Source organism: Ochotona princeps, chromosome 17 (genome assembly GCF_030435755.1).
Source record: "Ochotona princeps isolate mOchPri1 chromosome 17, mOchPri1.hap1, whole genome shotgun sequence".
Lineage (NCBI taxonomy): Eukaryota > Metazoa > Chordata > Mammalia > Lagomorpha > Ochotonidae > Ochotona > Ochotona princeps.
The window spans coordinates 13,997,503-14,021,354 of record NC_080848.1 but is presented as its reverse complement, the minus strand read 5'-3'; the positions used below and the strand labels follow the sequence as shown (position 1 = coordinate 14,021,354).

Below are 23,852 nucleotides of genomic sequence, written 5' to 3'. Positions count from 1 at the left end.
TGGAAGAGGGTGGGGGTGTCAGCAAGGATTAGTTGCAGAGTTGCTCCATACATCTCGTCTTCAGTTCCAGGCTATCTAATGGGAAGATCTATATATTAAAAACTCAGTTGACTAATTTGGATATAGCCCAGTCAGGTGGTAGACATCTCACACATCTGCCTTTAGTGCTCATGACATAGGCATTTTTCACTTTATCATAGCAAAACTCAAAAGTGCTGTTGGCATTTCAAAATCGGTAGGCAACAGCAAGTCTCTGCTAGACCAAGTGATAGCCAGAGAATGATCCAGTGATGATCCAGGACGTGACTGCTCCAATGAGATCACAAGTACTGGTCTTGGTCTTAAATATTTCCTTTTCTTAAAGATTCGATAAGTGTACAGATAAGCAAATGTAGATGATAACCTATTTTAGATGTTGATTGACAGTCTTTGAAACAAAACCTAGTTCCTTTATTATGGATTGATAGACATGACACCCTGAGTCTTCACTGCATAGCTAGAAAAGACAAGAATTGTTTCTTACAAATGAGGAGTTGTATTGAATATTTGATTCTAGTTCCAAAGAACAGTTTTTAAAAGCAGAAAAGCTAAAAGCTTGTGAGAGATCAGATATTGATATTAAATAGTGATTGAATTTTCTGCAAGTATGTATGCTGTTTAAAATTGAACATTCAGATGTGGTTTGCACAATTGCGGAGAGACGCTTGAAAGACTTATGAATGTGTCTGGACTTGCCATTCGTCTTGATAGCCTCGTTTTTTGGCAGACGGCAGATCTGTCTGCATTTGAACTAGAAGCCACTTGGGATTCCCCTTTAAACATCAGTCATCATCCAAAACCTACTACACATTTTTCTTTATACATTATGTTACCTATAAAGTGAACTAAACATTCCTACCCTGATGCTAATTTGGCAAAGATCACTTCCAATATATTATCATTTTGCTTACTCTAGTGTAAAGTTGGTGTTTGCTGTAGGTGCCCCGCCTCCCCCCACCTCCCAGTACCTGCAAGTTGACTGACAATTTGTCTTCGGCGCAGCTTGCCTCTGATGGTCTCTGGGGAAAACAAAGAAAATTCACCACTTGTAAAGTAGAAATCCCTAGCAAGTGCAAATGTGTCACTTTTAGGGGATAATATTTTAGAAGATTATTAACAATAATTGTAACTGTTTTTTCCTTATGTTACAGAAATAAAGCTTTGCGGTTTTATTCAGCTGTTTAAGGAGTACAGATTACAGTTCCTTTATTAGATATTGTTTCAGGTAACATTTTTATCAGTGGGGCTAGATATGCCTGTCAGAGTGGAAAGGTCCTGTTCTACTTGGGATTTTAGGTCAGAAATCACCTCAAGCTATTTGTTCCATACACTTTAAAGTCTCTTAAAGCATTCCCACCAAAATTTATATGACTGTAATCACTGGATATTAACACCTATACTTCAAATAGTATCTAGATTTTTGTCTGTTGTAGGATTGCTGATTCAACTAATAGAGTTATACCTCACTCTGGGTAAAGTGATAAAGAATACAATGCTATTCCATGTCAAACTAAGAGAGCTAGCATTACACATGCACCATTGGGTGAAGTCTCCAGGAATAGTCCTGGTTCTTCCCAGCAGAACAAGGCCCTCTGAGTGAGTGCCTTGTTTGTGCTCCCAGAAAGAGAGCACAGCCTTGGAGTTAGGCACTGTGAGAGGGCTTACAGTCAGAGAGAAGGGTTGTGCTAGAAAGGAAACATACTTTTTTTTTTAAAGATTTATTTATTTTTATTGGAAAGGTAGATTTACAGAGAGAAGGAGAAACAGAGAAAAGATCTCCCGTCCACTGATTCACTCCCCAAGTGGCCGCAACAGTCAGAGCTGAGTGGATCCGAAGCCAGGAGGCAGGAGCTTCTTCTGGGTCTCCCTTGTGGGTGCAGGGTCCTAAAGCTTTGAGCCAACTTCTGCTGCTTTCTCAGGCCACAAGCAAAGAGCCTGATGGGAAGTGAAGCAGCCAGGATATGAAATCTGCATCCATATGGGATCCCAGCAAATGCAAGGCGAGGATTTAGCCACTAAGGTACTGCACTGGGCCCAGAAATGTATTTTTTAAGATAGAACATGGAGTGGGAGTGGGGGGGGGTGAAGGTGGAGGGATGTACCAGTGTGGAACCAATGGTCATGATGTCTTGGCTTGTATGGACAGGCTCTGTATTGGCCCTGAATGTGTTTGGAAAGTTTGTGAATTTGGTTGAATTGACTCTGCTGAATACATAAGTGAAACAGGCAGAAAGGGCAGCAAAAGTGATGGAGAATCATGACTTATTGAAACATTAGTAAAATCTTGCTGAAACTGCTTTAGTCCAGCTCTTTTCCTGTGTTAATTTGAAGCTTAAGGCTCCTCAATGGAAGGGGTACTGCAATTTGCAAAGCTCGAGTGATACTAGTATTTGGTAAAGTTTTAAGGGGCCAGATGGTCACAGTGGTCAGGCCCAGGATGAATTTGGTAAGCAGAATAGTCAGTTACTTTTGGGCTTTGCAGTTGCCTTATGGTGACACAATTATCCTGCAGTGGAAGTCTGGCTCCCAATCATTGACAGCAGGATGATAAACTCAAGCTCATAGTAATTGCAGATCAATACTTTTGAGCTTTTACAGTGTGCCAGCAAGTTTCTAAGTATGTTGTGAGTAGTATGCTGTAGCTTAATAATATCCTGGGATAGTCACTATCATTACTTCTAGGCAGTAACTAAAGAGCTTACAATTTAATCCGGACAAGCTGACTCCAAAGCTTCTGCTTTCAACAGTGTTTATAAATTTGATTTATTCAACACAAGACTTCATTTATTCCAAGATCACATCTGTCTCACATTTTTTAAAATGTTTATTTGTTTTTTTGTTGGAAAAACAGGTTTACAGAGAGAAGGAAAAGCAGATCTTCAGTCAGCTGGTTCACTCCCAAAGTAGCCACAATAGCCAGAGCTGAGCTGAGCTGAAGCCAGGAACCAGGAGTTTCTTCCAGGCCTCCCATGCGGGTGCAGAGTCCCAAGGCTTTGGAGTATCCTCTACTGCTTTTCCAGACCACAAGCAGGGAGCTGGATGGGAAGTTGAGCAGCTGGGACACAAATCAGCACCAATATGGGATCCCGGTGTGTGCAAGTGGAGGGTTTAGCCACATTGCCATTGCACTGGGCCCTGTTCCACATTTTAATATTGAAATGTGTTTTCTTATGTGAAATAATGCTGATAGATGGTGTCAGGTTTTCTTTTCTTTCTGTTTTGTGTTTAGGAAATCTTTGTCTTGCAGAATAAGAGCTAAACAGCCAAATGACAGCGCTTACCTTGTTTTTTTTCAAAGAAATGATTTTACTGGCCTGTGAAATCCAAGTCTGACAGCCATGGATCAGAAGAGTGGGGCTCTTTGTAATGTTTAATGTTCTCTAGAGATTTCCCCCTGACTTATTTCCTGCTCTCTATTTAATCCAATCAGTCTTCACCTATCTTGTGCCTGACCACAAATCATCCTTTCAGGCTTTTTACAAATATCTGTTGTGAAACATCATCAAACATGCAGCTTTGTGGTTCGAATTCTAGGAAACCATTAAAAAGACTTAATGTCAAAAAGTCTAAATTGAGATACAAATCAATCCTAGCCTAAATTCTTGACATAGGATAACTCAGATGATGAGGTTCTAAATATCTCACTTAAATTCCTAGTAAATAATATCATTCACTGTGTTCATTACTTTGTCTTTTTTATATGTATGCCTTTATTACTCGCTATGACCTGATGGCATATTAATAAACATGAATACTTTTTTTATTGCCACCAGCATTTGAAGAGTCAGACAGAAGTGTGTGAGGGAAAGGAGAGGCAAGCCAGATAAGGAAGCCGTTCGCCTAAGTGCAGTCTCCACTGTGTGTTTTACCAACCCCTGTTGAAGCTGATATTTATAGCAAGTAAATATAGTGCATATGATGTGTCTATCTGTCCTCACAGGTTTGTTTTTTTCAGTCCCCCTTCCATCTGCTCTTTAGTCACACCCAAGACTTTCCTACTGTCAGTAGCCATGCTACTTGGGGCATCGCAGATTTGGGCATCCTGCTCTCTAATTGTCTCCCCTCCAGCTTTTTTTTTCTTCTTCTTCTTTTTCTTTCTGACTTCTCTGTAGCATTTCTACCATCATAGCTCCAGCAGTTTGGAGCCCACTGAAACCTGCAATGAATGTATAGTTGAGGGTTTTTTGTCTCTTTACCCAGATTAAACATTATAATCTTTCGCATTTGTCTTTTTTACATCTAGTTGTTAAGGCCTTGCTCCTCAGGTTCTGTGTGTGTCAAAGCAACAGGTGTTTCTCAGCTGCCAGCCCACTCTATGCCAGTGCTCTTACGTATGGCTAAGGAAAACACAGAATATGAGCAGAATTTGGCACAGCAGTTATGATACCAGTTGGGATGCCTGGATTCAAGTCCTCACTCCACTCTCAATTCCAGTTCCCTAATGTACACCATGGGTGATAGCAGGTGATAACTGGTAGGGTCCCTGCCAACATGTGGGAGACCTGGATTGGGTTCCTTGCTCCTGGCTTCAGCCTGACTTGCTCAAAGCTGTTGTGGGCATGTGGAAAGTGAACCAGCAGGTGCGAACTCTTATCTCTGTTTTTGTGTGTATTTGTGTGTATGTCTGCTTTTCAAATGAAAATAAACGAAAGAGAAAGTCACAAAAACATTTATGAATCAGATCTCATGTGAGCCCTCAGTGCTTGTTGGAAGAGGTGTTTCCTGATGTTCCTTCTGTACATGGTTAAGAAGTCAGGATTCTGAGGTTAGCTTAGATATATTTATCTTGGTAGAGTTAAGTAAGATCCTACACTGTAACTTGTCTGCATAATTACAACAAAGGTACTTGCATCTCCCAGGCGAGTACACTTGCGTAGCATGTGTCTGCTCAGACCAGTTTCCACATGTTTCCCCATTCGCAGAGTATGTTCTCCCCGTGTCCCTGTCCTCTCCTTGTTCCTTTGCTGGATTACCTGGCTATTGCCTCCTACGGTTCCTGAAACCCAGTGGATATAACCTCCATTTTCTCACCCTCTGCCTGGCTCTTCTCAGAGCAAGAAGAATCTTCCAGCCCACCTCCCCTAACCCCTCCTGTCTGTTGACCGAGGTCCTGAAACTACTGCCTGCCATCCTGTTTTCACTGCCTGCTCAGCTTCCTTCTGAGTCACAGGTCTGTGTCCTGGTGGCCCAGATCAGCAGGAACTTCGTGGTTTTGTAAACCTGATGGCCTCTTCCCAGGCCTCGTCCTGTGGTTCTGCAGCAGAGACCCCTAAACGGCAATGTGAATTCCTGTTTGAAGTTTATTTGGCTTCTTATGTCCAGAGCAGGTATTCAAAAACCTTCACCTAGTTGTTTTGCATTCTTTTCAGCACTTTCAGGCTAGGTTTTTAGTGGACATTGCTACATGAATCTCAGACACTTTGTAGCAGAAAACAAGGTTATGATTTCTCCTTTTCCCATTCTGACTCTTCTTCCTCCTGCTCATCTTGGTGTCTGAAGTGATCATCGTTTCTCCATATGCCCAGCCTACATACTTGGAAGTCACCCTTTACTCTGCACCCTGCTCTCATTTCCATTTGGTCTCTAATATCTTCCATCCTTTCTTTTCCTGCTGTGTCCTATGTCTGTTGCCCCTTGTATTCCTGGTCTCTTGTCTGAATATTTCAGTAGTATATTCAGAGATCTTTAGTTTGGATTCAGTAAATGGAAAGGATTTAAGAATCCCTTTAAAATTGTATCTAAAATTTTGAACATGACATGAGCATTTTTCTGGGGAGTTCCGTTAGACCATTACATGGGGTTGGGAGAGTGAGAAACAGAATTAGAGAATATGACCATTTATCAGCTCCACTAACTTCTCCTTCTTCTATGTTTCCCTTTGCTAGCTGATTCACTCATCTGGGATACTCTGTTCTCTGAGCCTTGAGGAGGTGTGTAAGATGTTATTTTATTTTTAACAGTATAGGTTGGCCTAGTTAGGTAGTCCAGCAGCTGGAGATCAGCTACTCCCCGATGTCAGAGCCAGGCTTTAATGTCCTGGAGAAGCTCAGGAGAGAGCTGGAGCATCAGTGGGGATGGGAGGGACCCCCTCCAGGCCTTGGAGCTCATTTGTCCTTGTGTTTCCAGAGGACTTGGGAGCTGTGTAAAGGCACAGCAGGAAAGCTAGGAAGTCAGTGTCCCACAGAAAGTTCAGGAACCTTCCTCCAACTAATTTTCCACCCTCTGCCTCTTGGTTCTCTAGTTCTTCCACTCTCTTGCCAGAATCAGCTTTTGTTTTTTTAATGGTTCTATGCTTTCTCAAAAATAAACTTATTAAAAAGAATAATGAAGATTTCACAGAAAACCTTTACAGTGAATGGAGTCTGAGCACACAGCATGGAGTCATCATCTAAACACTTCCCACCAACAAAACAAGGTGAATGCTCTGGTCAGGGCATCCAGAAGTGTGCCAGCCTTGTCTCTGGGCACTGCCCTCCACTCACCTCCGCGGCTGTGGCCACAACAGGCTGCTGCAGGCTGTTTTGAGATAACAGCTGTCATCTCCATACAATGTGACCTTGAGCACATAGACTCTTCTCTCACACTGGCACCAACCTTGAACCTCCTATTCCACCTTCTAGACCAAGATTAATAGTACCTGTTCCCCTGTGTCCATCCTTAATTTTCATCATCACTCTGGAAGAATCAGTTCCTTTTGGATAGGTTCCAAAAGCGTTTCATTTATACTTCTGGTAATATTATATTATGGATCACTTATTTTTTTTTTCTGTTTTTTCTACTAAGCCAGAAACGCCCTGCGGGTAGAGACTGTCTTTTTCATGTTTGTATCCTAACACCTACCTTCGTATCTAGTCTAAACAGGAGCTTAGTGCACTTTTGTTGAATGGAATTAGTTTTTTATGACTCATTTAAAATTAGAGACCAATGCTTACTTAATAAGTCGGAATAAGCTAACATAATAATTGTAATAACAAAGTCCCATTTCTGCTGCTTACTCAAGTAACTGCTTTCTTTGTGGAAGTGGATTTTGAAAATCTTCATGTGTCAGGGTCTATTTTTGATGTGCTTACTTGAGATTCTAAGAGAATTACAGTTCTGATGCACGCTGGAGTATCTGTGACATCCCTGTTGATAATACATGTGCATGTATTCTATCATTTCAGAGATAGGGTGTGACTGGATAATCATTTTATCTCTTTTTTTATTCTTAACTTTCATGGTAGTAGTTTGTGAATTATTTATTTTATGAGAACTGCGCTGGTTTAATTCAAAAGGCATTAAGTCAAGGGTTTTTCATGCACAAAATCTATTTCAAAGTTAAATTCTAGTATTTACATGTCATTTGTTTTACTTCATTTGCAAATGTCTTAGTCACTGTAAAGATGTGTTTTTAGGTACTTAAATTTGTTTTTAGTTTTTTTTTTTTTTTTTAAAGATTTATTCATTTTATTACAGCCAGATATACACAGAGGAGGAGAGACAGAGAGGAAGATCTTCCATCCGATGATTCACTCCCCAAGTGAGCCGCAACGGGCCGATGCGCGCCGATCCGATGCCGGGAACCTGGAACCTCTTCCGGGTCTCCCACGTGGGTGCAGGGTCCCAATGCATTGGGCCATCCTCAACTGCTTTCCCAGGCCACAAGCAGGGAGCTGGATGGGAAGTGGAGCTGCCGGGATTAGAACCGGCGCCCATATGGGATCCCGGGGCTTTCAAGGCGAGGACTTTAGCCGCTAGACCACGCCGCCGGGCCCGAGGTACTTAAATTTGTTTAGCCATGAAAGTAAGTACTGTTTTATAAATTAATTCATGACTGTGTAGGAAAGGAAATAGTCTACTTACTGATGACCTTTCCTGAGTACACGTTGCATCCTTAACATGATGCTGGGTGTCTGCAGTTCAGGATCTTGGAGACAGTGGTTGCGCTTGAATAGTTAAAGTGTATCCACAAATAGTTGCAATATAAACTTGGAAAGGAAGAAATAAGACTCCTTTGGGAACCAAAGTTGAAGTGGAATGTGAATGTGTCTGCTAATAGGCTTCTTATAAGTGCATATGCGAGCTAGATATCTAGATCATTTTTAAGAATTAATGGCGTGGAGTAGCTATTGAGAGCATTGAAGATCTGGATAATACATTAGGAAAATTAGAGATGAGCTAGTGCAGACAAGTAAAGGGAGCAAACGGTATTGAGCCACTTAAGTAGAACTGAATAAGGAGGGCATAAAATTATGGAATAGTGTGATTTTTCTGTGGCCAGTGTGTAGGTACAATAAAACCGTGTTGTGTACAGAACTCATGGGTTAGATAAAGCAGAAGCACAAGAGGGCCCAGCAATTGAGGCCTTCAAGAAAAGTATAGCTTAATATGGAAGAAATGGGACTAGGAGGAAGTTGGGAACACTTGAGGAAAGTGAGGAAATCAGGAAATGAGATGAAGACCTTGTAGGTGCTTGGCAAATCTTCGCTTTCTCTTTCCTGGCTCTCCTCTCCCTGAACCTGTTTGACTATTTCCAGCACCACCTGCCTCAGCTATGGTTTATACTTAGGTGAGTCGTTTCAAATCATGTTGGTGCAGTTGACTGAGAAGGGAAGATTAAGAGCCAGATCCCAAGGTCCTTGTCCTGTTTGTCCTCATGTCCTGGGCGCTGGCAGTGATGGTATTGGCCTACAGGAAATGACCACGACTTACCTCCTGACCACTCAGGCTTGAAGACTGGCTCAAGGGCCAAAGCCATTTCATTTGACTCAGATTCTAAGCCTGCACTGGTTTCCACTGAGTTCACCTTCTCCATACAAGTTGAACCGTTATGTTCAGTGACTTAAAAGGAAGTCTTTTCTTGACATAGAGATGGACATAAGGACCATGCTGGCAACCCAAATGATTTTCCTCTCCAGAATGTAAAGGTTCTAGAAGAGTTGGTTATATCTTGTGATCTTCTTGTGAGAGTTATCAAACATGCTATGTTTTTCCCCCTAAAGATACACTTTGGATGGTTTTCACTTCAAATAAAGACAAGCCCTTTTCCGTAGAAACACTGTGTACAATTTAAAAAGAATCTTTTCTACTTTATTTGAAAGATAAACGGAAAGTGACTCTCTACTCTCTGGTTCACTCCCGAAATGCCTGTAACAGCCCGGGCCAGGGGAGAACAAAGCTAGGACTCAGAACTCAGTTTGGGGCCATTGCTGTGGTACAGCACCTTAAGCTACTACCTGCAGTGCCACCATTCCTTTTGAGTACCAGTTTGAGTCCCAGCTGCTCATACTCCAACCCAACTCCCTACTAATGCACCTGGGAAAGCAGTAGAAGACAGCCCCAGTCCTAGGGCCCCTGCAGTCATGTTGGAGAACTAGATGAAACTTCTGACTCCTGGCTCTGGCCTGGCCCAACCCAGGCCATTGAGACCATTTGGGAAGTGAACCAATTGATTGAGGTGTGCTCCCCTCCTGTCTCTCTGAAACTCTGTCTTTCAAATAAACAGAAATCTTAAAAAGAAAAGAACAAAGATGGAACTCCATTAAGGTCTCCCACATGGTAGCTGGGACACTGCCTTCCCAAGGTGTACCTTAGTAGCATGGATCAGCGACATGGGATGCAGATATCCAAAGCACAGCCTCACTGCTGTGCCAGACATCTGCTCGGAAACACTGTTCGTTTTGCATTTCTAGAGATTTTTAAAATACATAGTTATGAGTGTAACACTGCTGTCTAATGATACATTATTTCACAGTATTGGTTTGGGTATAGTATTTTAAAAGTCAAAAAACAGCCGTACATCTTACTGTGAAACTGCTAGAAAGATGAGGAACCCTACCATAAATATACAGACATCACAGGTAACTATTTTCATCTGAAGAAATAAGCACGTGGGCCCGGCCGCAGTGGCCTAACAGCTGAAGTCCTCACCTTGAACTTGCTGGGATTCCATATGGGAGCTGGTTCTAATCCCAGCAGCTTCACTTCCATCCAGCTCCCTGCTTGTAGCCTGGGAATGCAGTCGAGGATGGCCCAAAGCCTTGGGAGACCTGGAGGAAGTTCCTGGCTCCTGACTTTGGATCAGCGCAGCACCGGCCGTTGCGGTCACTTGGGGAGTGAATCATCGATGGAAGATGTTCCTCTCTGTCTCTCCTCCTCTCTGTATCTCTGACTTTGCAATAAAAAAAAAAAATCTTAAAAAAGAAAAGAAGTAAGCACGTGCCAGTGAAGAGTTGGCTAAAGAAATCTGGATCGCTCTGGAAACCCCTCAAAACAAACAAACAAACAAACAAAAAATCTAGAATAGACAGAAAACAACAAGGAAAGCTTAGAATCAGACAGGAAATGGTTAGCGTGGATTCACTTATACCTTACTAGGTGGGACACAAAGATTAGTTACTCCTCACCAGGGTATTGAAGATTTCTCTGCACATCCCTCCTAAAACTGTTCTGCACCTAAACTGTTGACATATGTCCTGTTAGAGTTATAAGCCAGTCTAGACCACCCGAAAAAAAGCCAGGTTCAGCAAAATTATGCTTCAACACTATAAAATGCTAAATACTATAATGAAAATAGACAAGAGACAGCTTAATAGTAATCTATAGCCATTTTAAGGTGTATAGAACCCAGTTGTATATAAACTAAAATTGAAATGTCAATTAAGAAGTCACAGGATGTGGTTAAGAACTTGCATTTTTTTTTTTAACATATTGGTTACTCAATATTGTGTCAATTAACTCCATAATGTTATAAATTGTTGCTGATGTTATGTTAGAGCTTTTAATTGATTGGGATGATACTCTGCTGGCTCTACCTTCAGACCAGAGATGGTCTCCCCAACAAGCTGTTGAACTTATCTGGACAATAAGATGCTGGACTCTATGCTTGGTATATGCTTGCAATGAAAGAACCTCAACTGAATTTGAACTGTGGTAATGCAACAAGGTGGAGGAATCCACCATGGGGGAGGGTTTTGGGAGGGGTGGTGGGAACCCCAGTACCTATAAAACTGTGTCACATAATGAAATGTAATTAATAAAAAAAAAAAAAGAAATCCTGGGGAATCTAGATCATCAGTGTTACTGTTCTGGATTGCTAATGGAACCTGTGCAGTGTTAGCAGTGCTGGTCTAGGAAAAAAATCAGATACCACTCCTGAAACCTTTTCATGCACTTTGCTTAGCATTAGTCACGTGAAGTGGGACACTGAGCTGTAGCCACATAGTCTGTGGCATCCACTTGGATCCTATGGATTCATCTATACCTGGCTAGCACAAGTGTGTTTGCCCTGTTTTCAAATGCTGATATTGACAAGTAGACGTGTTATTGTATGACTAAGATACAGTTTCTGTGGCCTGGTGTAATGTACATGATAGATTTGTTCAACGTGAGAATTGCCTAAAAACAGATTTTTCTGAGATTGAAGTATAATAAAATTATTTATTTAGATTGAAGAGACAACTTCAGAATTAATAGTATTCTATGTGATAGCTTGAACATACTTTCCTGAAGGTATCCATCTGATAGCTTTTTCCTCTCAATCAAAAGCATTAATTGTTTGTGGATTTTCTGATTTTCTGTTTGTTTTTAAAGCAGAGCTTTGGTTGCCCATTCTTGTTCTGCTCATGGCGTGTGAGTGTTAATGGAATGGAATCGTTGTGCTTTTTCCTGAAGTACATATAGGATGTTTCCCTTTGGATGTCGTCCCTGGGTTTCAGTTGATGTAGACTGCTTTTCCTTTCAGGCTGTAAACATGTTAAAGGCATCCTGCTGTACGGGCCCCCGGGTTGTGGTAAGACTCTCTTGGCGCGACAGATTGGCAAGATGTTGAATGCCAGAGAGCCCAAGGTGGTCAACGGGCCAGAGATCTTGAACAAGTACGTGGGAGAATCGGAGGCGAACATTCGGAAGCTCTTTGCTGATGCTGAAGAGGAACAGAGGAGGGTAATGTGGCTATAAAGATAATTTACTGAAAGTCTTTGTCACTTGCTTGATGAATGAAGCATGATTAGAGGCAAACTTGCTACTGTGATCTGTGTTCTAAAACACCTTGGAGGTCAAATTTACTTAGTACGTGGTTTATATTTGGTTCTGAACCAAGGATCAAGTGGGCTTTGTGTGATGTGAGCAGATGTCATTATGCACGTGTCCATAATGCAAAGGTAGATGATTGTGTTAGCTAACGATCTACAACAATGGATCATAAACATATTTTCAGGTGATTCTTTTGTTCCACATTATTTCCAGAGACTTGAACTCACTTACCCATTGAAAAGGGAGAAATGAAATCCGCAAGTAGATGTATAGGCTTATGTTGGCATGAGGTCCATGTGCAGAAAGCTTGCTGAGGGCCTGGCGGCATGGCCTAGCGGCTAAGGTCCTCACCTTGAACGTGCCAGGATCCCATATGGACGCCGGTTCTAATCCCGGCAGCTCCACTTCCCATCCAGCTCCCTGCTTGTGGCCTGGGAAAGCAGTTGAGGACAACCCAGGGCTTTGGGACACTGCACCCACATGGGAGACCCGGAAGAGATTCCTGGTTCCCGGCTTTGGATTGGCGCACCACCGGCCAGTGTGGTCACTTGGGGAGTGAATCATCGGATGGAAGATTTTCCTCTCTGTCTCTCCTCTCTGTATATCTGACTTTGTAATAAAAATAAATAAATATTAAAAAAAAAAAAAAGCTAGCTGACTTCACAGTGAGTCTGTTGCTTAGGAGGGAGGACTGAGTTGTTAGTACTACAGGGGAAGCTTAATTTAGGTCTTACAAAAAGTTACTTAAAAATCAAACCAGAGTGTACTGTTTGTGATAGTTAATTTTTTGCAAAAATGTGACTGGGCCACATTTGGTCAGTCATTCTGGGTGTGTATGTAAAGATATTGCTGCATTAAATTAACTTTTTAACTAGTAGGGAAAAGCAGATCATCCCGATACTGACCTCATCCAGGTAGTTTTGAGCTAGCATCATCTCTTCAACAGAAGTCAGGGAAGCAAGAATGCCATATTTCAGATGCTGAAGGAGATTAACTGCCACCTTAGAATTCAGTAAATGATAAATTGTCATATCAATGTACAGTGGATTGGAGACAGCAGGGAAGAAAAGCAGACTAGCATCAGGGTGTGGACATTTTTCTACTGAGTGCTGTTTGGATCTTCGTAACATCACTCATGGGTCACATGGAACTCAAAAAAATCTACCTGCTGTAGATATGCTGGATTTCATGTCCCACCTGTGCTTGCTTTCATAGGGCCAGATGACTTCACAGGCCAAACACTTCACACCCTTGTTTATATTATTGTGAATCTCATGAATAAATATTGACTAACAACAACAACAAAAACAGATAAAAAAGAATGTATACTGATTATTTCATTTATATAAAACTCATCATAAGTACAATTGTCTATTTGAACTAGAGTTTTGGAGACAGACAGATGAATCTTTCAACCACTGTTTGAATCCCCAAATGGTCCTCAACAGCTCGTGTCAGACCAGAGCCAGGAGCCCATTGTGGCTGCAGGGGTTCCTGTGACAGGCAATTGGTAGCACCGATTGGGAAAACAATGGACTGTTCCATGAATAGGACTGATACATGTGGCCGTTTGTATAGAAAAAGATTAAGTACAGTTCCTGTCTTACACACAGAATTGCAGAATGGATTTGCAAAAAGCAAAAAACCTAAAACTTACAGAAGAAAACTTTTTTTAGGAGAAAAATAGGCCCAAGAGCTTGAGTCTTTAGTCCTCTTTGGGAGACCTGGCTGGAGTTCCAGGCTCCTGGTCATTTGACCCTAACTTGGCCCTGGCCATTGTGACTGTTTGGAGAGTGAACCAGTCTATGGGAAATCTCTCTCCCCCTTGCTGTCACTCTGCCTTTCAAGCAAATAAATAAATTTCTCTTTTTTAAATGGAACCATTTATATACAATAGGATAGTGAAAAGTTACTACAATATTGAATATGATTGCAAGTATGGCTAACAAATTGTTCATTCCCTATTTAACTGGTTTTAAAGGCCCACGTGGCCAAAAGTGAGCAGTTGCCTATGGATGCAGCTGACTGTTCACTAGCCAGCCTCCGTGAGGTTGTAGATACCAGCTATGAAACTCCAACACATCCCCTGTGGGCTCCAGACTATCATCTCATAGTCTCATGTACTTAGGTGGTCAAAACGTATAAGACTTTAAGCATTCTAAAAGGACCTTTGGCTCAAAATTTTGTGAAGCGAAGAAAGCTATCATGCTTTCTTCATACTGTGAAACCATTTTCATTTTTAGGCTTGCAAGGATCTTTTGGAATTCTTGATGCAGTTTTCACTATCTGTGCCGTATATTTCTGTGGCCACCTCATGATGATACCTGCCTTCAGCATCTGTTACAAAGTAGATCAAGGAAGTGTTGGTGTACAAATTAAATTAAGCATGAAAGAATTCTGTCATAAGTTCTTTTAACAAAATTAGATGGCCTAGTTTCTTGTCACACAGTTGAATAACTGGATAAAAATGCCAAATTTTCTTTTTGTACTTAGATTAAAATCTATTAACATACTGATTCTTTTTTTTTTTTTAAGATTTATTCATTCTATTACAGCCAGATATACACAGAGGAGGAGAGACAGAGAGGAAGATCTTCCATCCGATGATTCACTCCCCAAGTGAGCCGCAACGGGCCAATGTGCGCCGATCCAAAGCCGGGAACCTGGAACCTCTTCCGGGTCTCCCATGTGGGTGCAGTGTCCCAATGCATTGGGCCGTCCTCAACTGCTTTCCCAGGCCACAAGCAGGGAGCTGGATGGGAAGTGGAGCTGCCGGGATTAGAACCGGCACCCATATGGGATCCCGGGGCTTTCAAGGTGAGGACTTTAGCTGCTAGGCCATGCCGCCAGGCCCACATACTGATTCCTGAATTTGAGGGAAAAAGCTGGGTTCAGACTATACAGATTTTATTTCCAGCCTTCCCTTATGCCTTTTTGGAAGATAATTGGCATGTTTTGGGCAATATGGTAAGAACACTGAAAAGGGCCTGGCGCAATGGCAGGATTGGCTAATCCTCCTGCTTCAAGTGCCGGATTCCCATATGGGCTCCAGTCTGTGTCCCAGCTTCTCAGCTTCCCATCCAGCTCCCTGCTTATGGCCTGGGAAAGCAGAGAAGGAGACCCAGAGGAGGCTCCTGGCTTCGGATTGGCTAAACTCCATCCTTTTCAGCCACTTAGGGAGTAAACCAGCAGATGGAAAAATTTTTCTGTCTCTCCTCCTCTCTGTAGATCTGCATTTCCAATAAAAATAAATAAGTCTTATTAAAAAAGAAGAAAACTGAAGAATGGTGTTAATGATACACCACTGTTGCTCCATCGCTCGTCCAAGCAATATCATCATCCTTCCATTTTCCTTTAATATTTTAACCTCGTCTTAGGATTCGTAAGAATAATTGACGGAATAACTGATGATGAAATAATGATGTATCTTAGATCTATGAAACAGTCTGACTTCTTAGATTTATGAAATACCTGGATGATAATTGCAAGACAGATGGGTTTTATTCTTTTTAAAAATATATATTTTTTCCTTTTGATTCTTTCAAAGATTTATAAAGTAGAAAAATCATCTGATATCAATCCATATGCATAGTTAGAACTACTCAAAAAAGAAACTTAAAAAAACTAAGGTCAGATCTAGTGGACCATGGTAACATACTCAGGATTAAACTCTAGACATGGGAGAGTTGAAATGCGTACAAGTAAGAATTTTATAAAATTTCGGTTGTGACAGTTTCCACATGGCACCTGGTAACTTTGGTGCTGTTTTTCAAACATGTTGGCATTTTAAATACGACACTAATGTTAAAACTGAATCAGCAAAAAATTTATCGGCAACCTATTAGTCATAGCCGATGCTTTCAGTTACACCTTTCTGAATCATTATTTCCAGCAATGGTTTGGTGTACTCAACTAAGAGCCCCATGGAGGATAAATCTGTGTTACATAATAAAGCAAACCTCGCCTCTGACCGTAGACAATCCAGGCTGGTGGAGAGCAACACTTGCAAATAGGTCAAGCCAGTTGAATCTAGAACAGCTGCACTGAGAGGCCCTTGCCAGGGACTCGCCAGCATCAACTCTTTGTCCAAGGGGAGAGACTGGAGCTAGTGCAAACAAAACTGGCAGCGATGAACTGAAGAGGCATTTAAAAAAAAAAAAGCATATTGATGACTTAAGCTATATTGATCCTTTGATAACGGGCTCATTATAATCCAGTTATGGTCAGTGGTGAACATAAATCTTGATATATTCTTTACCTGGCTTCTAATTTATTCCAATAAGAACTTGCCTTTCTTTAAGAAACACACCTGTAAACATTGATGCCACTGTACTGAGAAGGTTGGGGGAAAGGGCTTGATGACAGGTTACAAGATTAGTAAGGTTTCTGAAAAGGTCAAAACTGTACATTATGTTTCAGACAGACCGCCACTACAGCCAGTTAATCAAATACAGTGTTGTTATTGTTCCTGCCTTTCCTGTCCTCATGGGTGATTTCTGAGGTTGAACTAAGAATGAAGTCGTAAGTGCAATGACATGGCACGCTGACAGTGAAATCCACAGGTTATAGCAGTTTTTCTTTTCTTTTTTTGCTTCAGGCTGTGTTAAGCAAATAATCTTGAATAAAAATAATAGTCGCAAACAGTAGGATCCTTGTTTTGCATTGAAAATGGCAAGAATTAAAACCCCCAAAAAACAAGTGCTTGTGGCTTTTAAAAAGTTTGATTTGCTTACTTTTCTAGATTTGAAAGGTACGATATGAAAGGCAGAATGACTGAGTTACCTTCCGTGCTGAGTCTCCAGCATGGATGACGTGGACCCAAGGACTTGAACCTTCTACCTTCCAGAGTGTGCTTTAGTAGGAAGCCAGACACGTCAATAAGCAGGAGAACTAGAAATGATTTAAGAATATGATTTTCACTGAGTGCTAGTCACTTTGGTAATTAGATGAATAGGGTTGAAAAACAACAGAACTGGGGCAAGCATTTAGTTTAGCAGTTGAGGATCTCACATCCCACATTAGAGTACAAGGATTCTGTACCCAGCTGTGACTCCAGCTTCCTGCAGGAACAAACCCTAACAGGCAGCGGATGATGACTCCTGCCACTCACGTGGTAAACCTGGATTAGGTTTCCAGCTCCTGGGCCAGCGTAGCCCTGGCCATTGCAGATATTTAGGGAGTGATCACCAGACAGGAGTTCTAGTTCTTTCCTCCCTGCCTCCCTTCTTCCTCCACCCGCAACCCTTCCTCCCGCTACTTCCCTTCCTCTTTCCTTCCTGCTCAAATGTATAATAAAATACAGATACTATTCTGTTGCACAGTAAGTTAACTATAGATAATGATAATGGGCCGTATATTCTTCTTTAAAATAAAGCTAGAAGAAAGGATTTTCATTGTTATCACCATAAAAAAATGCTAAACATTGGAGGAGATAGTTCTGTTTACCTTGACTGAACATTAAACAATGTACACATATATCAAAGCATCACATTATGTGATGGACATTTGGCTCATGGTTAGGAGGCCTGAGTTCAAGTATAGCTTATTTCTCATGCACACAGTGGGAGGCAAAGCAGGTGCTGGTTCAGGTGCTTAGACCCCTGCCACTCAAATGGAAGACCCAGATAGAATTCTTTTCTCTTAGCCCTGGGAGTTGGTGGGTATTTAGAGAATGAATACATGAGATAGGCCATTACCCATACACCTGTCACACCCTGCCACCCTGTACCATTTAGCTAGATGAACACAAATAAGCATTTGGGGTCAGTATGGTGAGTGGCACAGTTAAGCCATTGCCTTCAGCCCTGGTATCCCGTATGAACACCACTTCAAGTCTTGGCTGCTTCGCTTCTGACCCAACTCCCTGCTAATGCAGTTGGGAAAACAGTGAAGCTTGGGCCTCTGCCACCCATAAGGGCAACCTAGACCGAATTCCTTTCTTTATCCTGGCCCAGCCCTAAGCCATTATGATCTCTGGGGAGTAACCAAGGTATGGAATATATTCTCTGTCTCTCCCTGTAACTTTGCCTTGCAAATAAATAAATCTTTTAAAATGAAAAGGTAAAAGTTAAGTTTTTTTGAATTATGTCACTAACAGACATCTATGAATACTGATATCTAAAAATCTCATTATGTTTATCATTTGACTTGTATTATTTACACATTTTCAGATTTAGGTTATGTTCATTCATCTCTTAATCCCAAATGTTCTTTTTGGTTTTTAAAAATTTTCTATAATATCCTTTCCCCTTTGTTCCCTAGTGTTAAGATTTAAATACTTAAATATGAATTGTTAGAAGGATTCATGTTCATTTAACGCAGTGAATTACTAGCATGCAGAAGTGTTTGTGTCTCCTAAAGTTTCAAGATACATACACTTGAGTTTACTGTTTCTACTAAACTCTAGCAGGAATCACTGCGTAAGGGACACAGCAGCCCTTTTGCTGTGCTTTGATGGGGAAGGGCTCTGTTCTCACTTACCTGTGAGAAGCAGTCTGCTTTCATGTGTTGTGAGTGAACTGATTCATGTTCCATTCCTTCACCTATTTGCCCTGCTCCCAGCTCACCTCCGGGTAGAGGTCATCTTTAACTATATATCTGAGGCAAGCATGAAGCTGCTTCTGGGACAGTCTTCTCACTGAAACTCAGGGGCAGTGGGAGGAAGTTGCTCCTTGCTGACTGAACAAATGCATCTGATAAATGCAAGAGTTCTTTCAAATAGTGAGGTCAGAAGTGTGTGTAATGTCACATTTACTCAACTAATAGACTGTCCGTTCACTGTATATGCTGTATTTTGGTGGTCAGCATATGCTTTTGTTTCACGTCTGCACAATATGAGGCCCTAGGATGTGTTTTCAATTTGCAGTGTTCTCAGATGGCAGGCCCAGCATCTTCAGGAGTGTAACAGCCATGATTGTACTTGGAATATTTATTGGGCAAATGGAGTGAAGTCAACCTGTTGGAAGCTTTGTCTAGCTTTTTGATTAGTTTGTGTAGTAATACATTCAAACGATGACCTTTCATGTAATTTCTTCCCTTAACAGCTTGGTGCTAACAGTGGTTTGCACATCATCATCTTTGATGAAATTGATGCCATTTGCAAGCAGAGAGGGAGCATGGCCGGGAGCACAGGTGTCCATGACACTGTTGTCAACCAGCTACTGTCCAAAATTGATGGGGTAGAACAGCTGAACAACATCCTAGTCATTGGTATGGACACTTTTCTTTTTTAAAGATATTAGATACATCAGTTCTAAATTAAGGTCCATGTCAGTTGAATTATACAAGTTTGCCAGTGTTTCCAAATGAGAATCAAGTCATGTTGAAGAATTTGGCTGTTCTCATGTATAGATTTAATAGGGAAAGTAAACGGTGGTTTTACTGACTTGTACTGGGTTTCAACTCTCAGCTCAGCCACATATGGAAGCAGCCACACAGCATAATGCAGTGTCTTTCCTACTCAGTCCTGGCTTCCAGTGTCCTCGGTGGGTACTTCAGGGTCACTGAGGAGGGCCCAAGGAGTCAGCCCCAGGAACTGTATCACTATTGTAGCTTCCTCTTGACTCTGTATGTGCTGAGCTTTTTCTCATGATGACTTTGGAAAAGCTGGTGGTATTTTAGAGAAAACCTCCGGCCTACAGAGAAGGGAAAGAACTTTGCAGTCAGAGTTGTTGTTGACATTGCCTCTTTGACAGCTTACATATCCTCTCAACCTTTAGTTTTCTTTTTAAATGTTGGGAATTTCCATTGCATTTTAATTCTGTTGACTTGTACCGTAGTGAAATACTAAAGCTGAGTCTCCAAGTGTTCTCATTGGAACATATCAAGATCAGATGTTTTTATCTAAGCATAATTTGGTCTTCCATTTGACTTTTATAAAATGGCCTCTTATTTTGTAGAGGAAATTACTATCTCATACACACGCACACAGATACACACGTGTGTGTGTGTGTGTGTGTGTGTATATATACATATGCACTATATTTATCTATAAACAATAAAGGACTTTTTAAAATCTTATTTTTGAACCCTGATTTTTTGTTGTGTTGTTTTTTTAACTTCTGTGCTCAGGAATGACCAACAGACCAGATCTGATAGACGAGGCTCTCCTTCGACCTGGAAGACTGGAAGTTAAAATGGAGATCGGTAAGCAGAGCTGTCCCTGATGAGTATGTGTTTACGCGGAACATGGCCAGTGGGATTCAAGGTCCATGAACAGGAGCAGAAGGTCATGTATTTGTGGGAAGGCTCTTTGTGTGTGTACTTATAAGGAAAGCATTAAAGTTGTCATCATCTCCTCTGATGATGGTTTCCAGACTAGAAAGATGTCTCTTTTTTTTATTTTGTCAGGCTTGCCAGATGAGAAAGGTCGACTGCAGATCCTTCACATCCACACGGCAAGGATGCGAGGCCACCAGTTGCTGTCTGCTGATGTGGACATTAAAGAACTGGCTGTGGAAACCAAGAACTTCAGCGGTGCTGAGCTCGAGGGCCTGGTGCGCGCAGCACAGTCCACCGCCATGAACAGACACATAAAGGTCAGCAGCATCCCTCAGTAGGTTGGGTGTTGGTGGCCCTGTTACACTATGCCAGCATCTTCTCTCTTTGCTTTCAAGCATGCCAGGGGCTAGGGTGATGGCAATTTGGTTGGAGAAAAGATTGATAAAAGAAGTAGGAATTAACTGTCAACAGATAGGTATTATTCTTCAGAATAACAAGAAGCAATGTCATGTCAGCATTTTCCCTGTTAGTAACCATGGGCTCATCTACTTCAGGTTGCCACCCTCTGACCTATGACATGTGACATGTGTGTGTTTTTAGGATTATTGTATTTACTTGAAGGGCAGAGTTAGAGAGATGGGAAGACAGAGCTATTGTCCATCCACTGGTTCTCTCCCACAAATAGCTACAGCTGCATCAAGCTGAGGCTGGGAGCCCAGAATTTCAGGCATGACAGGGCCAAGCCAAACCTAGGAATCAGGAGCTAGACTTGGGTCTCCAACATGGATAGCAGGGTCCAAAATGCTTGGACCATCTTCCACCGCTCTTTCCAGGCCATTAACAAGGAGCTAGATTCAAAGTGGAGCAAGCAAGACATGAACAACTGCCCATATGGGATGCCACATACAGCCACTTTACCACTGTAACAATGCTAGCCCCTGCTTGGTGTTTTTAGATGTCAGCTGTAGATAGAGGTCTTTCAGATATCTCTGGAACGTTTGTTTTCCACTTTCAGAATCATACCAGATACCCCTGGTAATTTCTTTTTTTTTTTTTTAAAGATTTATTATTATTGGAAAGCCGGATATACAGAGAGGAGGAGGAGAGACAGAGAGGAAGATCTTCCATCCGATGTTTCACTCCCCAAGTGAGCCGCAACGGGCCGGTACTGTGCCGATCCGATGCCGGGAACCTGGAACCTCTTCCGGGTCTCCCACGCGGGTGCAGGGTCCCAAAGCTTTGGGCTGTCCTCGACTGCTTTCCCAGACCACAAGCAGGGAGCTGGATGGGAAGTGTTGCTGCCGGGATTAGAACCGGCACCCATATGGGATGCCGGCACGTTCAAGGCGAGAACTTTAGCCGCTAGGCCACGCCGCCGGGCCCACCCCTGGTAATTTCAAAAGCAAATACACTCTATTTTTTACTACTTCTCTTCCAGTTGCTAGATCCCTGTTTATTTCCATTTTCAAGGCTTAACACTTGGGGGTTGTTTTTGGTTTTTGCCCTACCGTGTCCAGTGGTCAATTTGCCACATTGTGTCAGCATCTTTAGTTCCCATTGCCATCACCGACTTTGACTTGGACCAACTTTCCTGTTCCATGTCATTCTGCCATGTCGAATGGCCACCACCTGCAAAACAAAGTGCGTCCTTTTTAGCATGGTGTTCAGAGTCTCTTCAAGCTGCTTCTAGTGGACTTTTTGTATTCCTAATGAATTCCCATATTCTTCAGCCAAGCTGAAGTACTCACCAGTCTTTGGACATTGTTTTCAACCTCTCTGTGTTCACTTCTTTTGCTTCAGTGAGGACCTATACCTTCTATGCTTACTTATTTTTTCGTTAGCTGGTACATGTGCTACTACTTTCCTCAAAACTTTTCTGATTCTCCCTTTCAAGAATGATGCATCCTGTTCTTGAAATGATAATGCATTGTGTGTAGTAGCTTCAGTTGACTTGTTTTCAAGATAGATTTCAACACCTGTTATATGTCAGACATTATACTAGAAATTAGAGCTACAACCGCAAAGAAGAAAAGTAGATGGCTGCCTACTATTGAGCAGTTCACAGGTTTATCCTCCACATGTAACAGCAGAAGGTAGAGATAAGGTAAGGGGGAGGAAGAGCGTCAGGTGTGCTCAACCTGTGAAGTGAGGAACCTTCAGAGAGTGATACCTTGAGAATACGGGAGTGTCTCTTGGGTGAAGAGCAGAGACTTGAAATAGCCTGGTGTGTTGGGGTAATTGAGTAGCAGTTCAGCACAGAAGAGAGGAAGGGAGTAGTAGTAGTAGCAAGGGATGTGCAAGACAGGTCCAGAGACAAAGCAGGGCTTGGAGCACAAAGAGCCTTTTATACTCCGCTAAGAAGTGTGGACTTTCTTCTTGTGAGTGGTGCTAAGCCATTGAAGAGTTTGAACAATAGCAGCGACAGTGTTAAAACAGAAGATCACTCTGACAGCTTTGTCGATGACAGTATTTAGGTGATACAAGACTAGAGAGGGGAACTCTTGTTAACAGTTCAGGCAGGAGATAATAACATCCTGTCAGGCTGAGTGTGTTGTAGTAAATTGGGTGCATCCCATCAAAGGGTCTCTTCCAGGAGTCAGCAGACAAGGGCCCACAGGCCAAATCTAGCTGGGGGTAGTTTTTGTATTGTGTTTTCTCTAAATATTTATTTGTTTACATATTCATTGATTCATTTTCTCTTAAAAACAGAGAGATTGAGAGAGAGAGAGAGAGCGCGAGCGCTCCCATCCTCTGGGTCATTTGCCATATGCCTACAGCAGCCAGGGCTGGGTTAGGCTAAAGTTGGGAAACAAAAGCAATCCTGATCTCCTTTGTGAATGTCTGAGGCTCAACTTTTGAGTCATCGCTTGCTGCTTCCAGGGGGTTGGGGGGGAGCGGTATGCGTTAGCAGGAAGCTGGAGTCAGGAGTGGAGTTAGGACTCAAACCCAGGCACCCAGATATGGGATGTGACCATTGGAGTGATGTTTTAACTGCAGCTCCAAGTCGTACCCCCAGTTTAAAAAAAAAATAACCATACCCCTGAATGTTTATTTTTTTTTAATTTTTTAAAATCATTGGAAAGTCAGATTTATAGAAAAGAGGAGAGACAGAGAGGAAGATCTTCCATCTGCTGGTTTGCTCCCCAAGTAGCCACACAGCTGGAGTAGAGGTCATCCAAAGCCAGGAACCAGGAGTCTCTTCCAGGTCTCCCGTGTGGGTGTGGGATCCCAAAGCTTTGGGCCGTCTTCTGCTGCTCACCAGGCCACAGGCAGGGAACTGGGTGGGAAGTACAGCAGCCAGGACACGAATCGGTGTCCATATGGCATCCTAGGCATGCAGGCAAGGACTTTAGCCTCTAGGCCACCACACTGGGCCCACCGCTAACTTTTATGATATATGACTGCTTCCACCCATCCATATGGAAAAACTGGTTTGAGTTCTCAGCTCCCTGGCATTTGCAGAGTGAACCAGTGGATGGGAGAGGTCTGTGTGTGTGTGTGTGTGTGTGTGTGTGTGTCTGCCTGCCTTATTCTTGCTCTCACTCTCTGTGTGACAAATAAAATAAATAAGATTAATGCTC

At 42.1% G+C, this 23,852-nt stretch overlaps 1 protein-coding gene across 1 annotated transcript in view; it reads left to right on the top strand.

Annotated features, from left to right (window-relative positions):
• The window catches only part of NSF (N-ethylmaleimide sensitive factor, vesicle fusing ATPase), a 144,301-nt gene that overhangs the window by 63,646 nt on the left and 56,803 nt on the right, over window positions 1-23,852 (top strand). Inside the window, exons 9-12 of the mRNA XM_058676301.1 lie at window positions 11,762-11,961; window positions 19,095-19,260; window positions 20,122-20,196; window positions 20,401-20,588. Of these exons, the coding sequence (XP_058532284.1) occupies window positions 11,762-11,961; window positions 19,095-19,260; window positions 20,122-20,196; window positions 20,401-20,588 (629 nt within the window). The remainder of the gene's footprint in view (window positions 1-11,761; window positions 11,962-19,094; window positions 19,261-20,121; window positions 20,197-20,400; window positions 20,589-23,852) is intronic.